This window comes from Sphaeramia orbicularis, chromosome 7 (assembly GCF_902148855.1).
Source record: "Sphaeramia orbicularis chromosome 7, fSphaOr1.1, whole genome shotgun sequence".
Classification (NCBI taxonomy): domain Eukaryota; kingdom Metazoa; phylum Chordata; class Actinopteri; order Kurtiformes; family Apogonidae; genus Sphaeramia; species Sphaeramia orbicularis.
Genome location: NC_043963.1, coordinates 7162666 through 7183377, shown reverse-complemented (window position 1 = coordinate 7183377; position 20712 = coordinate 7162666). Strand labels below are relative to the sequence as shown.

The window sequence follows — 20712 nt, the reverse complement described above, 5'->3', positions numbered from 1 at the left end:
TTATTTATTTTTTACTTATTTATAGAGCTTTTCAATATTTGAAGAATTTTCAACATTAAACAAATATAACACTTACAATTTTAAGTAATGTGTTCATGATACAAAGGTAGACTCGGTGCAACATCTTTAGGTTTAGGACCGTCGATTGGTGTGAAAATGTCACTTTGGGACTTTGTTTTGTTTTTACTTTATAGAGCATTTCAACATTTAACAAATATAACACTTATAATTTCAAGTAATGTGTTCATGATACAAAGATTGACCCCGGTCATGATAAACAAACAGCTCCCTTAGGGGGGGGGGAAGGCAATACAAATAAAACAGATAATATACTTTGTATTGCACAGATCACTGTTGTTTATTTATTTATTAAGTGGGGACTGCAAAATGAAAATGAGCACTGATGCTAACTCTGGCATATTTACATGTTTATACTGAAATGGAATGTATAAATGTGTTTAGTAATGTGCACTGTCCCACCTAAATAAAGATATAATAATAATAATAATAATAATAATAATAATAATAATAATAACAAGACAGTCAAGACATTGCATTCTGGTATATTTAAGGAAATAAAATAAATCAGTCAATAAATAAACAAACAGGTCAATCACAAGATAAACTAGAAGCACTCGGAGAGCGCAGACCTCCGCCAAGGCTGATCAGTGCCCCCCCCCGTGGGCCCCCCCACCCCCGATCACCACCAAAATTTAATCATTTCTTCCTTATCCCATTTCCAACAAACCCTGAAAATTTCATCCAAATCTGTCCATAACTTTTTGAGTTATGTTGCACACTAACGGACAGACAAACAAACGGACAAACAGACAGACAGACAGACAAACCCTGGCAAAAACATAACCTCCTTGGCGGAGGTAACATTTAAAATGCCACCTCTGGGCCCCACAGACTGAGGACGCTTTCAAAAACGGTCCGAAAACCTTTTTTATTCAGGAAAGCATATCCATAATCTCCCCATGTCTGTGCATGCTTCACCTGTTTTAACATTTTTTTTTTTTACAGTTTTTATCTCTTATTTGGTTTCTATTTTTATTTTCTGACTTCCCTTTTAATTGTATTTATTTTACCCTGCCTGTAGCACTTTGACGTTTTTAGATAAAAATGTAAAGTGCATTACAAATAAAATGTATTACTATTATCATTATTATTGTTATTATTATTATTATTATTATTAGGGATGTCTGATAATATCGGCCCACCGATATTATCGGCCCGATATTGGCATAAAAATGTAATATCAGTGAATATCGTCATCGTTTTTTTTTGCCTATCATTAAAACCGATAAAATAATGCCTTGATTTCACCAGCATTTACCGACACATAAATGAAGCATTGTTTGTAGCTGAAAGAGATGTGCAGTTTTCAAAACTGTACAGTAGAGTTGCCACACTGTAATAGACTCATGGAGGGAGGGAGAGAAAATACATAAATATGGCATTTTTTCCACAACTTAAGTTGAAGTATGTATTCTTTGTACAGACAGTGTTTACATTTTGAAAGCCTTGTTGCATTTGAGAATGCATCCAATGGGGCATCACAATAAAATTAGGCATGATGTGTTAATTCCATGACAGGAGATATGTGATGTTACCTAAAATTAGTTTAATATCCCACATATATCGGCAGCAGTATTGGTAGATATTGGAATCGGAAATTAAGCGTTGGATAATATCAGCATATTGGTTTTTGGCAAAAAAGCCAATATCGGACATCCCTAATTATTATTATTATTATTGTTATTATTATTATTATTATTATTATTATTTTTTTTTTTTTTTTATTAAATGTATTCACAGTTCAAGGCCAGGTAACATTCACATAGTGTAAAACAGGCGCTCATATTTGGTTAAATTTGTTGACAGTTATTTAGGGTGCATCTAATTTTTTCCAACTTTATATTAAACATGATGTTTCTGATCCTTTTTTAGGCTTTTTCAGTGTTTTATCTTAAATATAAGCAACCTTTAATTAATAAAGAGAATAGTGGTTCTTTGCAGGCCTTTATCTCACCCAGCGAGCAGATGGCCACCGTTAGTCTGCATCCAGCCCAGTTTCAGAGTGTGTGGGTTTGTGCTTGTGCCAGCTGCTCCGTGATGATGATGATGATGATGGTGATGATGATGATGATGATGGTGATGATGGTGATGATGGTGGTGGTGGTTATAATAGCCTGTACCCCTGTCAGGTTGCTGGTTTGATTCTCGTACTCTCCGTGACTCATTGCGTCTATAAACAGAGTGATGAGTCATCGTCCTGCAGGAGGTTTGTTCTTCATCCTCACAGCTCGAAGGAAGACAAAAAAAAATACCACTAACACGTCCTCCACAGAGCTGCAGTTAAAAAAAAAACGGGTGGAAACGTGCATTCGCTGCAGTGACCGGGATCCGAAAACAAAAATACCGAACCGCACTCAGCTTCTCATTAGTGATAATATATTGAATATCTGTGCATGTTGGACAGAAATACAACCAAAGATGGTGGTTTAGACTAAGATTACAATCACTTTTGAACTTAAAATAATCAATATTTGTCAGATTTTATACAAAAAATCTGTGATGAGCTCAAAAAACATAATATATTCTTAAATGTCCTGGAACACTCTGTAAAGGCTACTGACATGGAGTATTTTTACCATCACAGTGTTTCTTTTAGTGTTAGTATCTGTTATTAGTATTTATATTATGTACATTGCATTTGGACTTTTAGTTTTTTTATGGGTTTGTACTGATACTTTTACTGTAACTGTGTATTTTTACTGCAGAGTATTGTTACTACTTCTGTTATAACTTTGTATTGTATTTTATATTATCATATGTATGTACATATATTATAGTCTAGTATTAGTACTTTTACTTAACAGTGTTTTTATATGACCATCATAAGCATCACAGAGTATTTTAACAGTGTATTTGTACTTTTAGGATTTTTATGGGTTTGCATTGGTACTTTTACTGTAATCATGTATTTTTATAGCAGAGTATTGGTACTTTTATGGAACAGAAACAGTATTTTCATTTGAAGTTCTTTAGCATTTAGTATTTTAAAAGTGTATTTGGACTTTTAGGAGGTTATACTGGTACTTTTACTGTAACCATGGTTTTTTATAGTCTTGTATTGGTACTTTTATGGAACAGAAACAGTATTTTCATGACTGTCTTCAGTATCACACAAGTATTTTAACAAAGCTCCATTTCATTTATCGTTCATATCTACTAATATTTTTTAAGTTTTTATGATGTACAACGGATTTGGACTCTGAGTATTTCTATTGGTCAATATTGTACTTTCATAGCACAGTACTGTTGGTACTTTTTCCATAATAGTACATTTATTACCTCCGCCATAAGGTATTGTGATCACTTGCTTTGTGTGTTTGTGTGCGTGCATGCGTGTGTGTTTGTTAGCAAGATAACTCAAAAAGTTATGGACGGATTTTCATGAAATTCTCAGGAAATGTTGATACTGGCACAAGGAAGAAATGATTAAATGTTGGTGGTGATCGGGGGGTGGGGGCGGGGCTCTGTCTTGGTGGAAGTCTGTGCTCTCAGAGTGCTTTTCTTGTTACCTCTGCCAGGAGGTATTGTGATCACTTTGCTTTGTGTGTGTGTGTGTTTGTTTGTTTGTTTGTTAGCAAGATAACTCAAAAGTTATGGACAGATTTTCATTAATTTTCAGGAAATGTTGATACTGGCACAAGGAGCAAATGATTAAATGTTGGTGGTGATCGAGGGTGGGGGGGGTGGCGGGGAGGGCTTGTTTCCTGAAAATTTCATGAAAATCCATCCATAACTTTTTGAATTATATTGCTAACAAACAAACAAACAAACACACACACACGGGAGGCAGATCTGTCTTGGCGGAGGTCTGCGCTCTCCGAGTGCTTCTAGTTTATCTATGTATTTAGTGTTTCTATTACAACTAGTATTATTGCATTGTCATTATTACTCATTTCTTTTTACTCTTTATGTGATTGAAATAAATGATATTTATAGATATATAACCAGCATTTCCAGATAAGCGGAAGATAATGGATGGATGGATGGATGACCGGCATTTCTTTTACTTTTATGTCATTTTTATTTATCCCTCTACTTCAAATACACAACTGACATTCTTTTATTTTGTTTAAAGTACAGTTAAGTCAAGGTGAGGTGATTCTGTAAGCCTTTTGGGTTTCCGACCTCACCTGCACATTTCTCTCCCTTCTCTCTATCAAGAGATATTTACATGCATTTGTCTTATTTTATCCTGTATGTGCAAATAAATAAATAAAATAACTGAGTACGCAATGTAGTATTTGCACTTTTCTGGTGCAGTATTTCTGGTATGCTTAGTGCAACAGTGTATTTGTACTCTTACTTTTCCTCAAACAGAGTACTGTCAGTGTATTTGTACTCTTACTTTTCCTCAAACAGAGTACTGTCAGTGTATTTGTACTCTTACTTTTCCTCAAACAGAGTACTGTCAGTGTATTTGTACTCTTAAATGAACAGTACTTCCTCCACCCCTGCTGCTGATGTTTGGTGGAGGTGGAAACGCTTCCTCACTCTTTTATTTTTCCTTGACTGCTGCCTCATTCACAGCTCCATGTGGGAGTTTCTATTTTGGTTTCCATTCTATATTTTACTCATGATCATCTGTTGGTGTAAGTCTTTGTCTTATTACTCACCGTTTCCTCGGTGTCTCCTCCTCCTCCTCCTCCTCCTCCTCCTCCTCAGTTCTTCGCCATCTTTGCCTTCTCCACCTGTGGCAGTTATTCGGGGATGTTCCGGATGTCGGTGGAGTGTAAGAACCGGACGGAGAGCAACCTGGCCATAGAGGTGGACTTTGAGTATCCCTTCAGGTCAGTTCAAAACACTCTGATCCTGACGTAAACCTGGACAGGAGCCGGTTTCATGAAGGTCTTTAGAGTCCGTAGTGTCCAGTCTCAGATCTGGTCTTAGAATATGTTCACACTGGAGCCAAAAGTTGCTCAAATCTCGTCTTTTCACTCATTTACACTGTAAAAAAAAAAAAAAAAGAAAAAGAAAAAAAAAAACAACAGTATTTTTCCAGCAGCAGGGGTGCCGAAAAAATACTGTAAAATAATAGAAAATAACCATCTCATAAAAATACGATAGTGCTTAGTGTATATATTGGCTATTACAGCTTCTTTTGAGTAATATTTTAAGAAAAAACAACAATATTCTTTGATTTCACAATCATAAATCTTGTTTTTCTTCTCACTAAACTGAATATCTTTGGGTTTTAGATCAAATAAGTCATTTAAGGTCGACATGTTGGGTTTTTTAAAGACCCTGACTGCACTGTAAAAAAAAAATAAAATTAAAAAAAAAAAGTAAAAAAACAGTAATATTCCGGCAGCCGGGGTGCCAAAAAAATACTGGAAAATAATGGAAAATAACCATCTCATAAAAATATGGTAATCTTCCATAATTAAAATACAGTTTTTTGCCCTAACTTTGCATGAGATTTTGCTCTTTTTTTTTTTGACTTTTTAATATTTAATAAAGAATATTTACATGTATTAAAACAATCAAATTACCTATAAATAGAGACTAAGTTGTGCAATCCTCTGATAAAAACTGTATTTTGACAGTTTATCAGTGCTTATACATGTTATACATTCACAAAAATACATTTATTCAACATTTTTGTTGTGAAACCTCCTGTAATTGCACAAGATATTTGTCAATTAACAAACAAGTCTTGTTAAACTTACAGAACAAATACTTCTTTAATGGTTAATTGTCAGTAATTTTATCTGTTTTTTTTTTACAGTATTAAACTTTAAATTTACAGTTTAATCTCATAAATAGAAAAGAAATATTTGTGAAATTATGATACATTTGCAAATGTATTTTAACTGTATTTTTCTGTGAAAAAGGACAAAATTACTTTTAACAAATTTAAATTTTATAGTTATTCACAGTTACAGTTTTTTCATGTTATTTTACATTTGACGTGTAAAATCACAGTCTGTTTTTGTCATTTCATTGGTATTTTCCTGTATCTTAAAAATACTGGAAAAATCTGCAAAATAAACAGTGAAAATTCTATTAAATTACAGATTTTTTTTACAGTGTACAGTCGTGTAGTTGTGCTGAAATCCGTAGAACAAAAAGAAGATACTTTGACAACACAATCCAACACCTTTAACTTGGCTGTCTGATTTTACAGATATTAATCAAACAGTTTTTCTGAGCATTTGTGGTTGTTTTTGTATTGGGTCAGGCTGACAGAAGGTAAATGTTCATGTTAATGTGGACAGGACGAGAAATGAAGAGAGAAACCTGCTGGAAAATAACAGGAATGAGGAGATTTAAGTGTTTATTACAAGCACTACACTTGGGTTTTTTAAGGCAAATATATTCTTTTATTTTCCTGACAGTAAAGGTTTTCTATTAAGAGTTGTGTTTATTAGTTTTAGGATTTATGCAGAATTCAAAACCAACTAATCCTGTTTAACTCCACATTAAATATAATATCTTACATTTTCATTCACATCAGAACGTCTGTAAGTAGCTTTAATGTTAAGTAAGTAAAAAGGATGAGAACCGGAGACTAAATTAAGTGGACTGTAAATAGAATAAATGACGGACTTCCCTGTATTTGAACAAAACTGGATAAATCTGAAGTAATTAAAGTACAGTAACATACAAATCATAGGCCTAAATATTAGTAATATAGTTTACCCACCATAAGTTTTACCCTCCATTTTGCCTCCTCATTTCTATGTATTGCAATTTCTCTTTGATCTATTTGTTTACGTCTTTGTATTTTATGCATTGTCTGTTTTATCCTCTGCTGTACAGTGTCCTTGGGTGTCCTGAAAGGCGCCTATAAATAAAATGTATTATTATTATTATTATCATTATTATTATTGTTGTTGTTGTTGTTGTTGTTGTTGTTGTTGTTGTTGTTGTTGTTGTTGTTGTTGTTGTTGTTGTTGTTGTTGTTGTTGTTGGTGGTGGTGGTGGTGGTGGTGGTGGTGGTGGTGGTGGTGGTGGTGGTGGTATTATTATTATTATTATTATTATGCCACAAATTTAATGCCCATGTCCAAAAAAATCTTGAATTAAGCAAAAAAAATCTTGAATTAAGCAAAAAAATCTTGAATTAAGGCAAAAAAAAAATCTTGAATTATGCAAAAAAATCTTGAATTAAGGCAAAAAAAATTCTTGAATTAAGCAAAAAAAAATGTTAAGCAAAAAATCTTGAATTAAGGAAAAAAAAATCTTGAATTGGGCAAAAAAATATCTTGAATTAAAGCAAAAAAAATCTTGAATTAAGACAAAAAAAATTCTTGAATTAAGGCAAAAAAAAAATCTTGAATTACCCCCCCAAAATTTTGAATTAAGCAAAAAATATCTTGAATTAAGCAAAAAAAAAATCTTGAATTAAGGGGGAAAAATTCTTGAATTAAGGCAAAAAAATGTCTTGAATTACCCCCCAAAAATCTTGAATTAAGCAAAAAAATATCTTGAATTAAGCAAAAAAATCTTAAATGAAGGCAAAAAAAAAATTCTTGAATTAAGGCACAAAAAAGCTTGAATTACCCCCCAAAAATTCTGAATTAAGCAAAAAAAATCTTGAATTATGATGATGACTATTATTATTATTATTATTATTATTATTATATAAAAAGTACATTCTGTGCATTGAAAATCAGTGTGGACTTTGGTGTCACTGTAGGAACAAAAAACAGGATTTTAAAATTAGAAAAAAATAGGTTCATCCTTGCAAAAATTATATGTTCAGAGTCCTACCATTGGAAAAAACCAACAGGGTCTTTTAAAGGCGGTAAAAATATGAGTGTAATCCAAAAACATCTGAATAAAACAAGACGTGAGCGGAGCCAACAACACTAACTGAAGGAGACAAAAGGAGGACACATGTACCGACTGATCCAACCAGTGAAGACAAATGGGGGGGGGTAGACCACTGACAGTCACTACAAGTCAATGTAAACAAACCCAGACCCCCCACCACCACCACCACCGCCATAAAGAAGGAAGTGGACCGGTCCCTGTCCCAGTTCCAAGTCTGTCTACAGGTTCTGGTCCATGTTTGACCTCATCAGGGTGAACATCCACAGAACTGAAAGACAAACAAATGAATGAATGAACGGGAAGGAATTAAAGCAAAAGGTTCAGAAAATGAAAGTATGAATATAAATAAAACTGTTATGTAAGGATTAAGTGACCTTTGACCTTTAGCTGCAGTTGTTTTTGTCAACACTTACAGATCTAGGACTGTTCAGGGGGTGGCGTCCAAATGATTTTCCCCCTGCGTCTATACCAGGGTTTCTGCAGGAATCAGCAAAGCTAATGTAATGCCCTTTTTTAAAAATGTACTTTTTATTTTTGTTGTTGAGAAAAACGTAACACAAATACTTAGAATAACCGAACAAACAGACAGCAGGGGGAGAGTGCAACATTAAAGCAGCATCTCGTCCACACATACGTCACTATACTCGTATATCCATAGTAGTTTTTTCCTTTACAGTAAAGTTTGAGGGTCCATTGAAATCATACAAAGTTCGGCCTCACAGTTAACACAGAAGTGAGCCACTTTGACCCATTTTCAGTAAAAATGTCAGGTTTACATCTCAGTTTAAATGTGATTCTCTCCATAACATGTACACTGTACACTACATCAGTCCAGTCATTTATAGCAGGTATGTCTCTTTTCAGTCATTTTCTGGTCAGGTTTTAATGCCCCTTTTAATGCCACTTTAAACATATTTAACCCTTTCATGCACGAATTATGAGAAACTTCCTCAAATTTTTTTTCCTGAGTGTTTTTATTCCTCTTTAGGCATGAAAAAAACAATGCAATTGAAAATTTTCTTCTGAAAAAATAAATAAATAAATAAATAAAAGTAATAAAATAAAAACAATTTAAAAAAATACATAAAAAATAATAATGAAAAAAAGAAATTCTTATGAACCTATTTTTCATGAAGTTGCAAGAATGTCCACTCAGCTGGACACCACACGTTTAATTTTTGACACACAGAAACATGTATTTACTGATTAATTGTGTGAAAACTATGGAGAGGGCTTGTGATTCTGAGGGTTTATGCTCAGGAGGGATCTACATAATGTTACCTATTCATGTCAGAAAAGATATGTAGTGTCTTAAAACTTTAATAAAGATACGTATTAAAAAAAAACAAAAACAACGAAAAGAACAACAAAATCCATGAATATACAAGAGAACAGCTGTAGAATAGCTGTCCACTGTAGTGACCAGTGTGCATGAAAGGGTTAATGTCCATGTCCAAAAAATCTTGAATTGAGCCAAAAATCTTGAATTAAACAAAAATATCTTGAATTACACAAAAAATTCTTGAATTAATAAAAAAAAAAAGTATCTTGAATCAAGCAAAAAAATATCTTGAATTAAGCAAAAAAAATCTTGAATTAAGCAAAAAAAAAAAAAAATCTTGAATTAAGCCAAAAAAAATTAACTTAGCAAAAAATCTTGAATTAAGCAAAAAAAAAATTGAATCAAGGAAAAAAATCTTGAATTAAGCCAAAAAAAAAATTTAATTTAGCAAAAAATCTTGAATCAAGCAAAAAAATATCTCGAATTAAGCAAAAAAAAAAACAAACAAAAAAACAAACAAACTTGAATTAAGCAAAAAAAATCTGCCAGTGGAACAAGTGAAAATTATCGTGGTAAGATTTCTTGAATCAGATTTTTCGGATCTATTGTCTGTAAATCAGTTCTTATATCTCACTGAAAAGTTCCTCTTTTGGTGATTATGTCTGTGTGTGATGAGATATTTGGACTAGAAATGAGAAAAATACACTTGGTAATATTTAAATTTTTTCCAGTGTATGTGTTTTATTGCTACTGTAGAAGTTCAATATAACTTTATCAGCACAACGACAGTGACATTTTTTGTTCCTATGTGTAACACCTGTACCTTATCGTAAAGTTCCTGACCTTCAGAGCCGTGGGTGGTCCTGTGTGTCCAGTGGTTGATGTTCCACCTGTGTGTGCTCTGCCTCAGACTCCACCAGGTGTACTTCGACGCCCCCACCTGTAAGGACAGGAGCACGGACCGCTACTTCCTGGTTGGAGATTACTCCTCCTCCGCCGAGTTCTTCGTCACCATCGGTGTCTTCGCCTTCCTCTACTCCACGGCCGCTCTCAGCATCTACATCTTCTTCTTCGAGAAGTACAAGGAGAACAACAAGGGCCCGCTGGTCGTAAGTACACACAGCTGACTGAGGGGCTGACAGGTGCATTCTGGGATATGAAGTCCAGAGAAGGGCTGTTATACTGGAGCTGTGGAAATATAATAGTTTTTATTTTTTTATTTAGACTTTTAGTTTTTGATTTCGGGTTATTTCCATCAAGACATAACTGTTTAGACAGGCTTTTTATGGCCCACCATGACGCCTTGTTTTATTTGCTTTGTTTTTTACTCTTAATATAGAATTTCTTTTTTTTTATTGGACTATCTTCTCTCTCTGTAGCACTTTGAGATTCCACCGAATGAAAAGTGCTTTATAAATGCAATTTTTTTACTATTATTATTATTATTATTATTATTATTATTATTATTATTATTATTAGGTATTTTACTTCAAAAAATATTTCTGGGACTAATAAAGTATGTAGATTCTGATTTTATTCTGTTTTATGTTTTTTTTTTTAATTTTATTTCATTCATTTATTGTTAAGATTTATTTTTGGCAATTTTTTTCCTTTATTTATTTTCATTTTCCTTATTTTAAACTAGAATTTTAGCTTTTGATTTCAGGTTGATTCTAATTATTCATGTATTATTTGTAAGACTTATTTTGGGCAGTTTTTTCCTTTATTTTATTTTGTTTATTTTATTTCAGTAATTTATTCTTAAGATTTATGTTTGCCTTTTTTTTTTAAAAATTTATTCCTTTTTTTATTTTTATTTTTTTAGTAAGACTTCGGTTTTTCTTTTCTGGTTAGTTCTATTTATTTATGTATTTGTGTATGTATGCATGCTTGCATTTATTTATTTATTTATTATAAGAATTATTTTTGGCCTCTTCTTTTCCTTTACTTATTCTGATTTTTATTTAGACTTTTAGCTTTTGATTTCAGGTTAACTTTATACATGTATGTATGTATTCATTTATTATAAGACTTATTTTTGGCCATTTTTTTCATTTGTTGTATTTTCTTTAATCACTTCTTTTTTTTCAAAGAGTTTTCCTCATCATGAACCATCAGCGTTCAAGGACAAAGAACAACATTTTCCTGTTTTCTTTCCATTTGTGTTGCTTTGTTTAATAGCTGTTTTTAATTTTCATGTTTTTGTAAAATGTTGGTGTAACGTTGCTGTTTTCAGGACCTGGGTGTGACTGGAGTGTTCGCCTTCATGTGGTTGGTAAGTTCGGCGGCCTGGGCCAAAGGTCTGTCTGACGTGAAGGCGGCGACCGACCCCGACAACGTCATCACGATGATTGACGCCTGCGACGTCGAAGGGAATCGCTGCCGTGAGGTTCACGACGCCGTCATGTCTGGACTCAACACTTCTGTGGTACGACTCCACCAATCCCAACGACTAAGAAAGATAAATGTTTAACTCACAAAGGGACGATCAATGAGCCCGTTTACATTCATACCAATACTCCGATCATTATCTGATTACACTGGTCTACAAGGAAAATGCTTCCAGAATAAAAGTAATGAAATTTTACCACATGAGAGTCACTGATAAAGACAAATCAAGTCAAAAATGCTGGTTGGCTGAACTTTCCAAGATACAGCCTTGGGTCAAAATGTGAAATTCAAGAATTAACGAGAGAATGGGTTTGACTCAAAAGGAATATTTGTCTCAGAGCTACAAGATCTACTTCAAAACACTGTCTGCACATTAGAATACATTCACTTTACAGGTTCTATTTAGTGGAAGATTTATAAAACTATTATATAAATGTACATAAACCAATAAATATGTGTAATAACACTTAATCATATACCTTGAAAACATCAGCAAACCGGCACTTTTGTCATTTATTTTCCAATTAATCTACGTAACATTTAGCACATTTAATCCTGAAGCAAATCATTTCTAAAAAATTGTAGACCAGTGTTATTATTGACCATATAAACCAGTGTTTTTCAACCTTGGGGTCGGGACCCCACGTGAGGTCACCTGGAATTCAAATGGGGTCACCTGAAATTTCTAGTAAATGATAAAAATAAAAAATATATGGTGAGTTGACAGAGACAATCCCAACACATAAGACATGACAAACTGAGTCTGAAACTGCAGCGCTGTGGTTCTGTTTATCTGTCAAATGTTCATTGTGGTCAGTTTCAGATGCTGCAGCTCTTTCATAATTCATAGTTTGAGTTCTTGTTTGTTCAGTATTAATTGTCAGCCTTGTAAATCCAAGCTGAACTGACTGTACATATCCTGACCAAGGAAAATCAAATTCTCCCTTTGTGCAGTAATCTACACCTGGATTTACTGCCTCCGTCTATAATAATATACATTATATAGACTAAATGTCATCTAACATTAACGTTTATTATAACATAATATACATACTAACCCTTACATGATCAAAAACAAATGAATTTTAGCAAAAAAAATTGTCTCTGTTTTTGAATGTCTGGGGTCGCCAGAAATTTGTGACGCTAAGATGGGATCGGGGTAAAAAAAGGTTGGGAACCACTGATATAAACAGTATATAATCTGATCTGATTCATCAGAAAACAGCAGTAATCTGATTATAGGAAATCAGATTAAAACACCTGGATTTCTCCCCAATGCTCCAGTGTCTTTGTACATGTATATGCATTATCAATCAATCAGTCAAATTTGATTTATATTGCGCCAAATCATAACAAAAGTTCTCTCATGACACTTTACATATAGAGTTGGTCAAAACCAGACTCTAAGCCAATTTACAGAAACCCAACAGAATCGTCCAGGAGCAAACACTTGTGACTGGTGACAGTGGAAGGAAAAACTTCCCTTTAACAGCAGAAACCTGGAGCAGACCCAGACTCCTGGAGGATGGACGTCTGCCTAGACCAGCTGGGGTTAAAGAGAGAGAGTAAAGGAAGAGAAAAGAGAGAGCGATAGAGATAGAGAGAGATTGGGGGAGAGGGGGAGAAGGAAATATTGATGTTTTTATCTCTAATCATCATGAACAGGACATCTTACAACTGTAGATATGATGTGTCCCAATTCTTTTGTCCATATAGTTTATAAACATCAATATTTCCTTAAAGTTTAATGGTAGATTTTTTATTCTAAGTGAAATATGAAGAAAATAACTGGTTAGTTGTGGTAGAAAATGATTATTTACAGTCAGAGTATGAATAGGAGTCTGTTACTGTGGTTCAGAGCCAGAACCTGATCCAAACCAGCTCCAACAATCATTATTATGACCAACAGGACCAACTAAACCTGGATACCAGTGTAGAGCAGACATGTGCAGACTACTATGGAAAACTCCTTCGAAAATATTTTTCATGTGCTGGCTGTAAATAATAATTTTATCTTCTGTTAAACTTTAAGAAAATATTGATGTTTTTATCTCAAATCATCATGAACAGGACATCTTACAGCTGTAGACATGATGTGTCCCAATATTTTTGTCCATATAGTTTATAAACATCAATATTTCCTTTAAGTTTAATGGTAGATTTTTCTTCCTCAGTGTGATGTGAAGAAAGTAGATGGTTAGTTGTGGTAGAAAATTATTATTTACAGTCAGAGCAGGAAAAATATTTTGGAAATTTAGAGTTAGAACATTTAAAATCATAGTGATGGATATAAAAAAAAAATCAATGTTGAGAGAAATATAGTTTATAGACATCAATATTTTCTTAAAGTTTAATGGGATATTTTTTTTTCTAAGTGAAACATGAAGAAAGTAGATGGTTAGTTGTGGTAGAAAATTTTACGAAGTTTTTCGTAATCTGTTTGTAAATATTATTTTTTGCCAACTATTCATCGTTAAATGTGTCTGTTATTTGTGTTTTAATGGTGTAATCTTGTAACTGTGTTTTGTTTTTGCATGAACAGGACATCTTACAGCTGTAGACATGATGTGTCCCAATACTTTTGTCCATATAGTTTAGAAACATCAATATTTCCTTAAAGCTTACTAGGATATTTTTTTTTTTCTAAGTGAAATATGAAGAAAGTAGATGGTTAGTTGTGGTAGAAAATTATTACGTACAATCAAAGCATGAAAAATATTTTAGAAATTTAGAGGAAGAACATTTAAAATCATTGTCATGGATTAAAAAAAATCAATATTGAGAGAAATATAGTTTATAAACATCAATATTCTCTTAAAGTTTAATGGGAGATGTTTTTTTTCCTCTAAGTGAAATATGAAGAAAGTAGATGGTTAGTTGTGGTAGAAAATTTTATGAAGTTTTTCGTAATCTGTAAATATTATTTTTTGCCAACTATTCATCGTTAAATGTGTCTGTTATTTGTGTTTTAATGGTGTAATCTTGTAACTGTGTTTTGTTTTTGCATGAACAGGACATCTTACAGCTGTAGACATGATGTGTTCCAATACTTTTGTCCATATAGTTTAGAAACATCAATATTTCCTTAAAGCTTACTAGGATATTTTTTTTTCTAAGTGAAATATGAAGAAAGTAGATGGTTAGTTGTGGTAGAAAATTATTACGTACAATCAAAGCATGAAAAATATTTTAGAAATTTAGAGGAAGAACATTTAAAATCATTGTCATGGATTAAAAAAAATCAATATTGAGAGAAATATAGTTTATAAACGTCAATATTTTCTTAAAGTTTAATAGGAGATTTTTTTTCTAAGTGAAATATGAAGAAAGTAGATGGTTAGTTGAGGTAGAAAATTATTATGTACAATCAAAGCATGAAAAATATTTTAGTAATTTAGAAGAAGAACATTTAAAATCATTGTCATGGATAAAAAAAAAATCAATATTGAGAGAAATATAGTTCATAAGTATCAATATTTTCTTAAAATTTAATGGGATATTTTCCTTTTTCTTCAGACCTCTGTTAGAGAAGAAACACCTGAATTCAACGTGTCCCAATACTTTTGTCCATATAGTGTCTGTTGGAAAAGGCTTCAGTTCTGGGAAACACTAGACCTGAACCTGAACTCTGTTTGTCAAACTACTGACTCCTTCGTCGTCTCCTTTTCCAGGCGTTTGGTTTCATAAACTTGGTCCTGTGGGTGGGAAACCTGTGGTTCGTCTTTAAGGAGACCGGCATCATCGCCCCCTTCATGCGAGCTCCGCCTCCTCAGGGGAAACCGGCTGCGCCCGACGCCTACGGCCAGCAGGGGGGGTACGAACAGGACCCGTACGCCAGCAACCAGGGGGGATACCAACCCGACTACAGCCAGCAGGGATACAACCAGGTGACCCACACACACCTGCACCAGGACAGGGGCTCTGATTGGCCGGCTGGGACGTCAGTTATTAAAGGGGCAGTCTGATAAAAATACTACAAAGACCCGACCAGGAAGTAAACAGGGTTGGACAGTTTGTAGTTCTGTCCTGTGTGTCAATACATAATTTCCGGAGGGTTCTACTCAAAGGATTAATAAAGTTCTAGCTAATCTATATCTAAACTATGAATAGTGACTCTAAATTTTCTTCTTGGTTTAATTTTTTTTTTTTCAATTATGTTAAATTATGCCTCTAAATAATGACAACTCCAGGTTTTTCTCTTTCTTTAAATGCAAAAAAAAAAAAGAAAAAGAAAATATCTACATTTACAAACTATCCATTAACAAAAAATATGAATAACCTGAACAAATATGAACAACCTGAAATGAATAAAGAAAATTAAGAGCAATTTTAACTATATTCTGTCTGTTACTAAATGGTTTGTGCCTTTGTAGATCTGATCTGTAATACACATGTATAAATGATAAGTTGAGGCAGAATATTGTGAATTTTCTTAAATTTAAGTTTTTTTCAGGTTATTCACTTCTTTTTTTGTTTGGATAGTTTGAAATTTTTATTTTATTTTTAAATTTTATTCTTAAAGGAGAGTTTGTCAATGTAAATATTTTCATAATTTAATATAATTTCAGTGGTTATTTTTTGCACTCAAACAACAAGAAAAGTTTGGAGTTGTCATTATTTATGAGTTATTATTTTACTGGTCTGACCCACTTGAAATCAAATGGCCTGAATGTGGAACCTGAACTAAAATGTGTTTGACGCCCCTGCTCTACATTGAACATTATTAGTATATTAAATGTAAAATCTGCAGCGTTTTGTTCTGTATATAATAGGGGTGGGCAATTCATTTTCTTATGGGGCCACATGAGAAACTTTGACAGTTGTTAAAGGTCGGATCAATTCACCTGCAGCTTTGCTCTCTCTCTCTCTCTCTCTCTCTCTCTCTCTCTGTATATATATATATATATATACAGTACAGGCCAAAAGTTTGGACACACCTTCTCATTCTTCGCATTTTCTTTATTTTCATGACTATTTACATTGTAGATTCTCACTGAAGGCATCAAAACTATGAATGAACACATGTGGAATTATGTACTTAACAAAAAAGTGTGAAATAACTGAAAACATCTCTTATATTCTAGTTTCTTCAAAGTAGCCACCCTTAGCTCTGATGGCTGCCTTGCACACCCTTGGCATTTTCTTGATGAGCATCAAGAGGTAGTCACCTGAAATGGTTTCCACTTCATAGCTGTGCCTTGTCAGGGTTACTTAGTGGAATTTCTTGCCTTATTGATGGGGTTGGGACCATCAGTTGTGTTGTGCAGAAGTCAGGTTGATGCACAGCTGACAGCCCTATTGGACAACTGTTAGAATGCATATTATGGCGAGAACCAATCAGTTAAGTAAAGACAAACGAGTGGCCATCATTACTTTAAGAAATGAAGGTCAGTCAGTCTAGAAAATTTCAAAAACTTTGAATGTGTCCCCAAGTGCAGTCGCAAAAAACCATCAAGCGCTCCAACGAAACTGGCTCACATGAGGACCACCCCAGGAAAGGAAGACCAAGAGTCACCTCTGATGCTGAAGATAAGTTCATCTGAGTCACCAGCCTCAGAAATCGCAAATTAACAGCAGCTCAGATTAGAGACCAGATGAATACCACACAGAGCTCTAGCAGCAGACACATCTCTACAACAACTGTTAAGAGGAGACTGCGTGAATCAGGCCTTCATGGTCAAATAGCTGCTAGGAAACCACTGCTCAGGAGAGGCAACAAACAGAAGAGATTTATTTGGGCCAAGAAACCCAAGGAATGGACATTAGACCAGTGGAAATCTGTGCTTTGGTCTGATGAGTCCAAATTTGAGATCTTTGGATCCAACCGCCGTGTCTTTGTGCGACGCAGAAAAGGTGAACGGATGGATGCTACATGCCTGGTTCCCACCGTGAAGCATGGAGGGGGAGGTGTGATGGTGTGGGGGTGCTTTGCTGGTGACACTGTTGGGGATTTATTCAAGATTGAAGGCAACCTGAATCAGCATGGCTACCACAGCATCCTGAAGTGACATGCCATTCCATCCGGTCTGCATTTAGTTGGACCATCATTTATGTTTCAACAGGACAATGACCCCAAACACACCTCCAGGCTGTGTGAGGGATATTTGACCAAGAAGGAGAGTGATGGAGTGCTGCACCAGATGACCTGGCCTCCACAGTCACCGGACCTGAACCCAATCGAGATGGTTTGGGGTGAGCTGGACCGCAGAGTGAAGGCAAAAGGGCCAACAAGTGCTAAGCATCTGTGGGAACTTCTTCAAGACTGTTAGGAAACCATTTCAGGTGACGACCTCTGGAAGCTCATCAAGAGAATGCCAAGAGTGTGCAAAACAGTCATCAGAGCTAAGGGTGGCTACTTTGAAGAAACTAGAATATAAGAGATGTTTTCAGTTATTTCACACTTTTTTGTTAAGTACATAATTCCACATGTGTTCATTCATAGTTTTGATGCCTTCAGTGAGAATCTACAATGTAAATAGTCATGAAAATAAAGAAAATGCAAAGAATGAGAAGGTGTGTCCAAACTTTTGGCCTGTACTGTATATATATATATATATATATGTATATATATATATGTATGTATATATACAGTAAATGAAACAATACAATGATACAATTAAAATGTGGTGCATTGAATACAACTATTTACTGAATAGTCACAAAACATTTTTGAAAATGTGCAAAAAACTATCCCCAGATTAACTTTACATGAATAACAATAAATGCATCCAGCTTTGTTTGTTTGCATATCTCAGTTCTTTTTTTTTCATTGCCTCTGACTTCAGTGAACAAATACTTAGAAGTCCATGTCTCGTTAAAAACTCTGCATTCTGAATCAGTCTTTTTTTTGGGTGTTAACTGACATCTTCATGGGCTGAAACTGACCAACAAACCAAACCATCAGTACATAAGCCTTATGCTAAGTGCAGGAAGTATGTGCAAAAAACATTAATTTACCAGATCCTTCAAAATAAAAGCAGGGCTATTATATTAGTTGCATCTATTATGATGATATATATATTTGCATTGACTTTTATTTTGCCAATGGCCTTATGCGGGCCAGTCAGGGTCAGCTATCGGCTCGCATGTGTGCCCTCGGTCTGGTCTAAGGTTTTGTCTCTTTCTCTGTGGTGTTTCCTGCAGGATGCCGATTACGGTCAGGGCTACAGCCAGCAGGGGGCGCCCACCTCCTTCTCCAATCAGATGTAAACTGAGGTTTAAAGACGCAGGTGAGAAACAGGAAACACATGGAGATCTGGATGATGTTAAGTGTAAACACAGATCTGAGGTTAAACAAAGGTGTTTAGTTTTAATACTTCATTTCTCTTAATATGTCTGACAGAAGGATTATTTGTCTGATCTAAGTGACCATAATGTATTTGTAAATTTAAAAAAAAAGGATCAAACCTGATTTCAATGCAAATATGGCTGGTGATTGATTATAAAACTAACGAATTTAACAGAAATTAGCTGTGCTTTTATTATTATTATTATTATTATAGAAATAATAGTTGACAACTAATTGATTAATTCCAATATTGAACTTATATATATCTGAAATATTAAGGTTTTTATTGTGAAAGTGTGAACAAGAAGTGCTAGTTATAACACATGTACTTTCTTTTCTGTTTCCGTTACAGAAAGCGTCGGAGTGAACCTACAGTGGGTCGCCTGCAACCTACCCACAATGCAACACTCCTGTTTGTCTGCGAGGTTACCGGGTGGGGTGGGTGGGAGGATGGGGGAGGGAGGGGGAGGGGGAGGGAGAAAGAGAGAGAGGGAAAGGTTTAGATGTTCACTATTATAATGAATTGATGTGTAAATGACAAAGTTATAAATGACAAATCCACAACTTGAACCAAACACCAAAACAACAACAACAACAAACAACAACCAACAACAATAACAATAACAGCTGATGACTAGCGAACCAGTGATGATGTTGATAATAATACATAATCTGTGGAGAGAATGTATGTTTGTGTTGTATAGATATCACTTTGAACAGATATATAATATAGACTGAACTGTTTATTCATGTTTCCTATTGAACCTGATGATATGCCCCGCCCTCATGGTCTGCCCTGCCCCCCGCCCCTCCCCCTCCTGAACAGCAGACCGGATTCACACCGGTCAGCCATGAAGCGGTCCACACTGGGTTCACACCAGACCTGAAGCAAACCAGATCCAAACTGACCCCCCCCCCCCCCCCCCCAACCCCTCCCACCTGCGTCCGCCAACTAAACATGACTTCCCGGCTGTTCGCTGTTTGTCTTGCTGCATGTAAATATCCAAAACAGGAAGTGATGTCATTCCAGAGACGCAGCGAACCCGGTCTGGACTGGAGCTTCATGGTGGCGCCGGGGTGGAAACTGGATCCAAAATGGCTCCCGGTCTTACGGTTTTGCACTGTCTGTGTTTCAGTGATAAGCTCAGCTGTCTGTTACATTCCTGCTGGTCCAATCAGAGGACGGCGTGCTGCACACATGTCCGTCTGAACGTTGCATCAGCTGTTCGCGTAACAATATATGCAATTTCTTCTAAGGTTTATCTAAGATCTCAAACAGAATTAACGAGAATCAAAGCGAAACTACGAGGTTCTGCTTCAGTCGTAAGGTTTGTTTTTGCGCAAATTGAAAATCCAGCTCCCCCTACTGGTAATGTGAGGAACTTATTAATATATTATTAATATTAATGTTTTGGAGATCGAAAACAGAACTAGATGTCCCAAGGTTAATAAATTACACATTTGTTCTCACAATCATAAACATATTTCAACAATATTCTGACTTTCTCTGATATCTAGTGTTTCATACGGTAGCCCAGAGGTGCAACAGCCCAAAAAATTATCCACTATAAGAAAAAAAAAGAGAACAGCCCAAAAAAGTATCCACTATAAGAAAAAAAGAGAAGAGCCCAAAAAATTTTCCACTATAAGAAAAAAAGAGAAGAGCCCAAAAAATTTTCCACTCTAAGAAAAAAAAGAGAACAGCCCAAAAAATTTTCCACTATAAGAAAAAAAAGAGAACAGCCCTAAAAATTGCCATTATAAGAAAAAAAGAGAACAGCCCAAAAAAGTATCCACTATAAGAAAAAAAAAACCCAAAACATCATCCACCTTTTCAATTAAGGGGGCAATGTTTACCCGAAAGGTCTCTTGCTTTAAAATTAAGGCCACCAGA

At 34.7% G+C, this 20712-nt stretch overlaps 1 protein-coding gene and 1 long non-coding RNA gene across 3 annotated transcripts in view; one reads left to right on the top strand and one right to left on the bottom strand.

The window, feature by feature from the left end:
• Window positions 1–19261, top strand: part of sypa (synaptophysin a) — a 36611-nt gene extending 17350 nt beyond the window's left edge. Inside the window, exons 3-8 of one of the 2 annotated variants that reach the window (XM_030139004.1) lie at window positions 4744–4868; window positions 10050–10248; window positions 11376–11567; window positions 15202–15417; window positions 18674–18759; window positions 19171–19261. In XM_030139004.1, coding sequence (XP_029994864.1) covers window positions 4744–4868; window positions 10050–10248; window positions 11376–11567; window positions 15202–15417; window positions 18674–18739 — 798 coding nt within the window. In that variant the 3' untranslated portion in view covers window positions 18740–18759; window positions 19171–19261. Of the gene's footprint in view, window positions 1–4743; window positions 4869–10049; window positions 10249–11375; window positions 11568–15201; window positions 15418–18670; window positions 18760–19170 lie in introns of both variants that reach the window. The other variant, XM_030139003.1, reaches the window with a different exon arrangement.
• LOC115422605 (uncharacterized) lies at window positions 1952–4825 on the bottom strand. The gene is made up of 2 exons (XR_003935861.1): window positions 4695–4825; window positions 1952–2355 (listed from the first exon to the last, which is right to left on the bottom strand). It is a non-coding gene; the product is annotated as an uncharacterized LOC115422605 (long non-coding RNA).
• Window positions 19262–20712: the final 1451 nt, after the last annotated feature.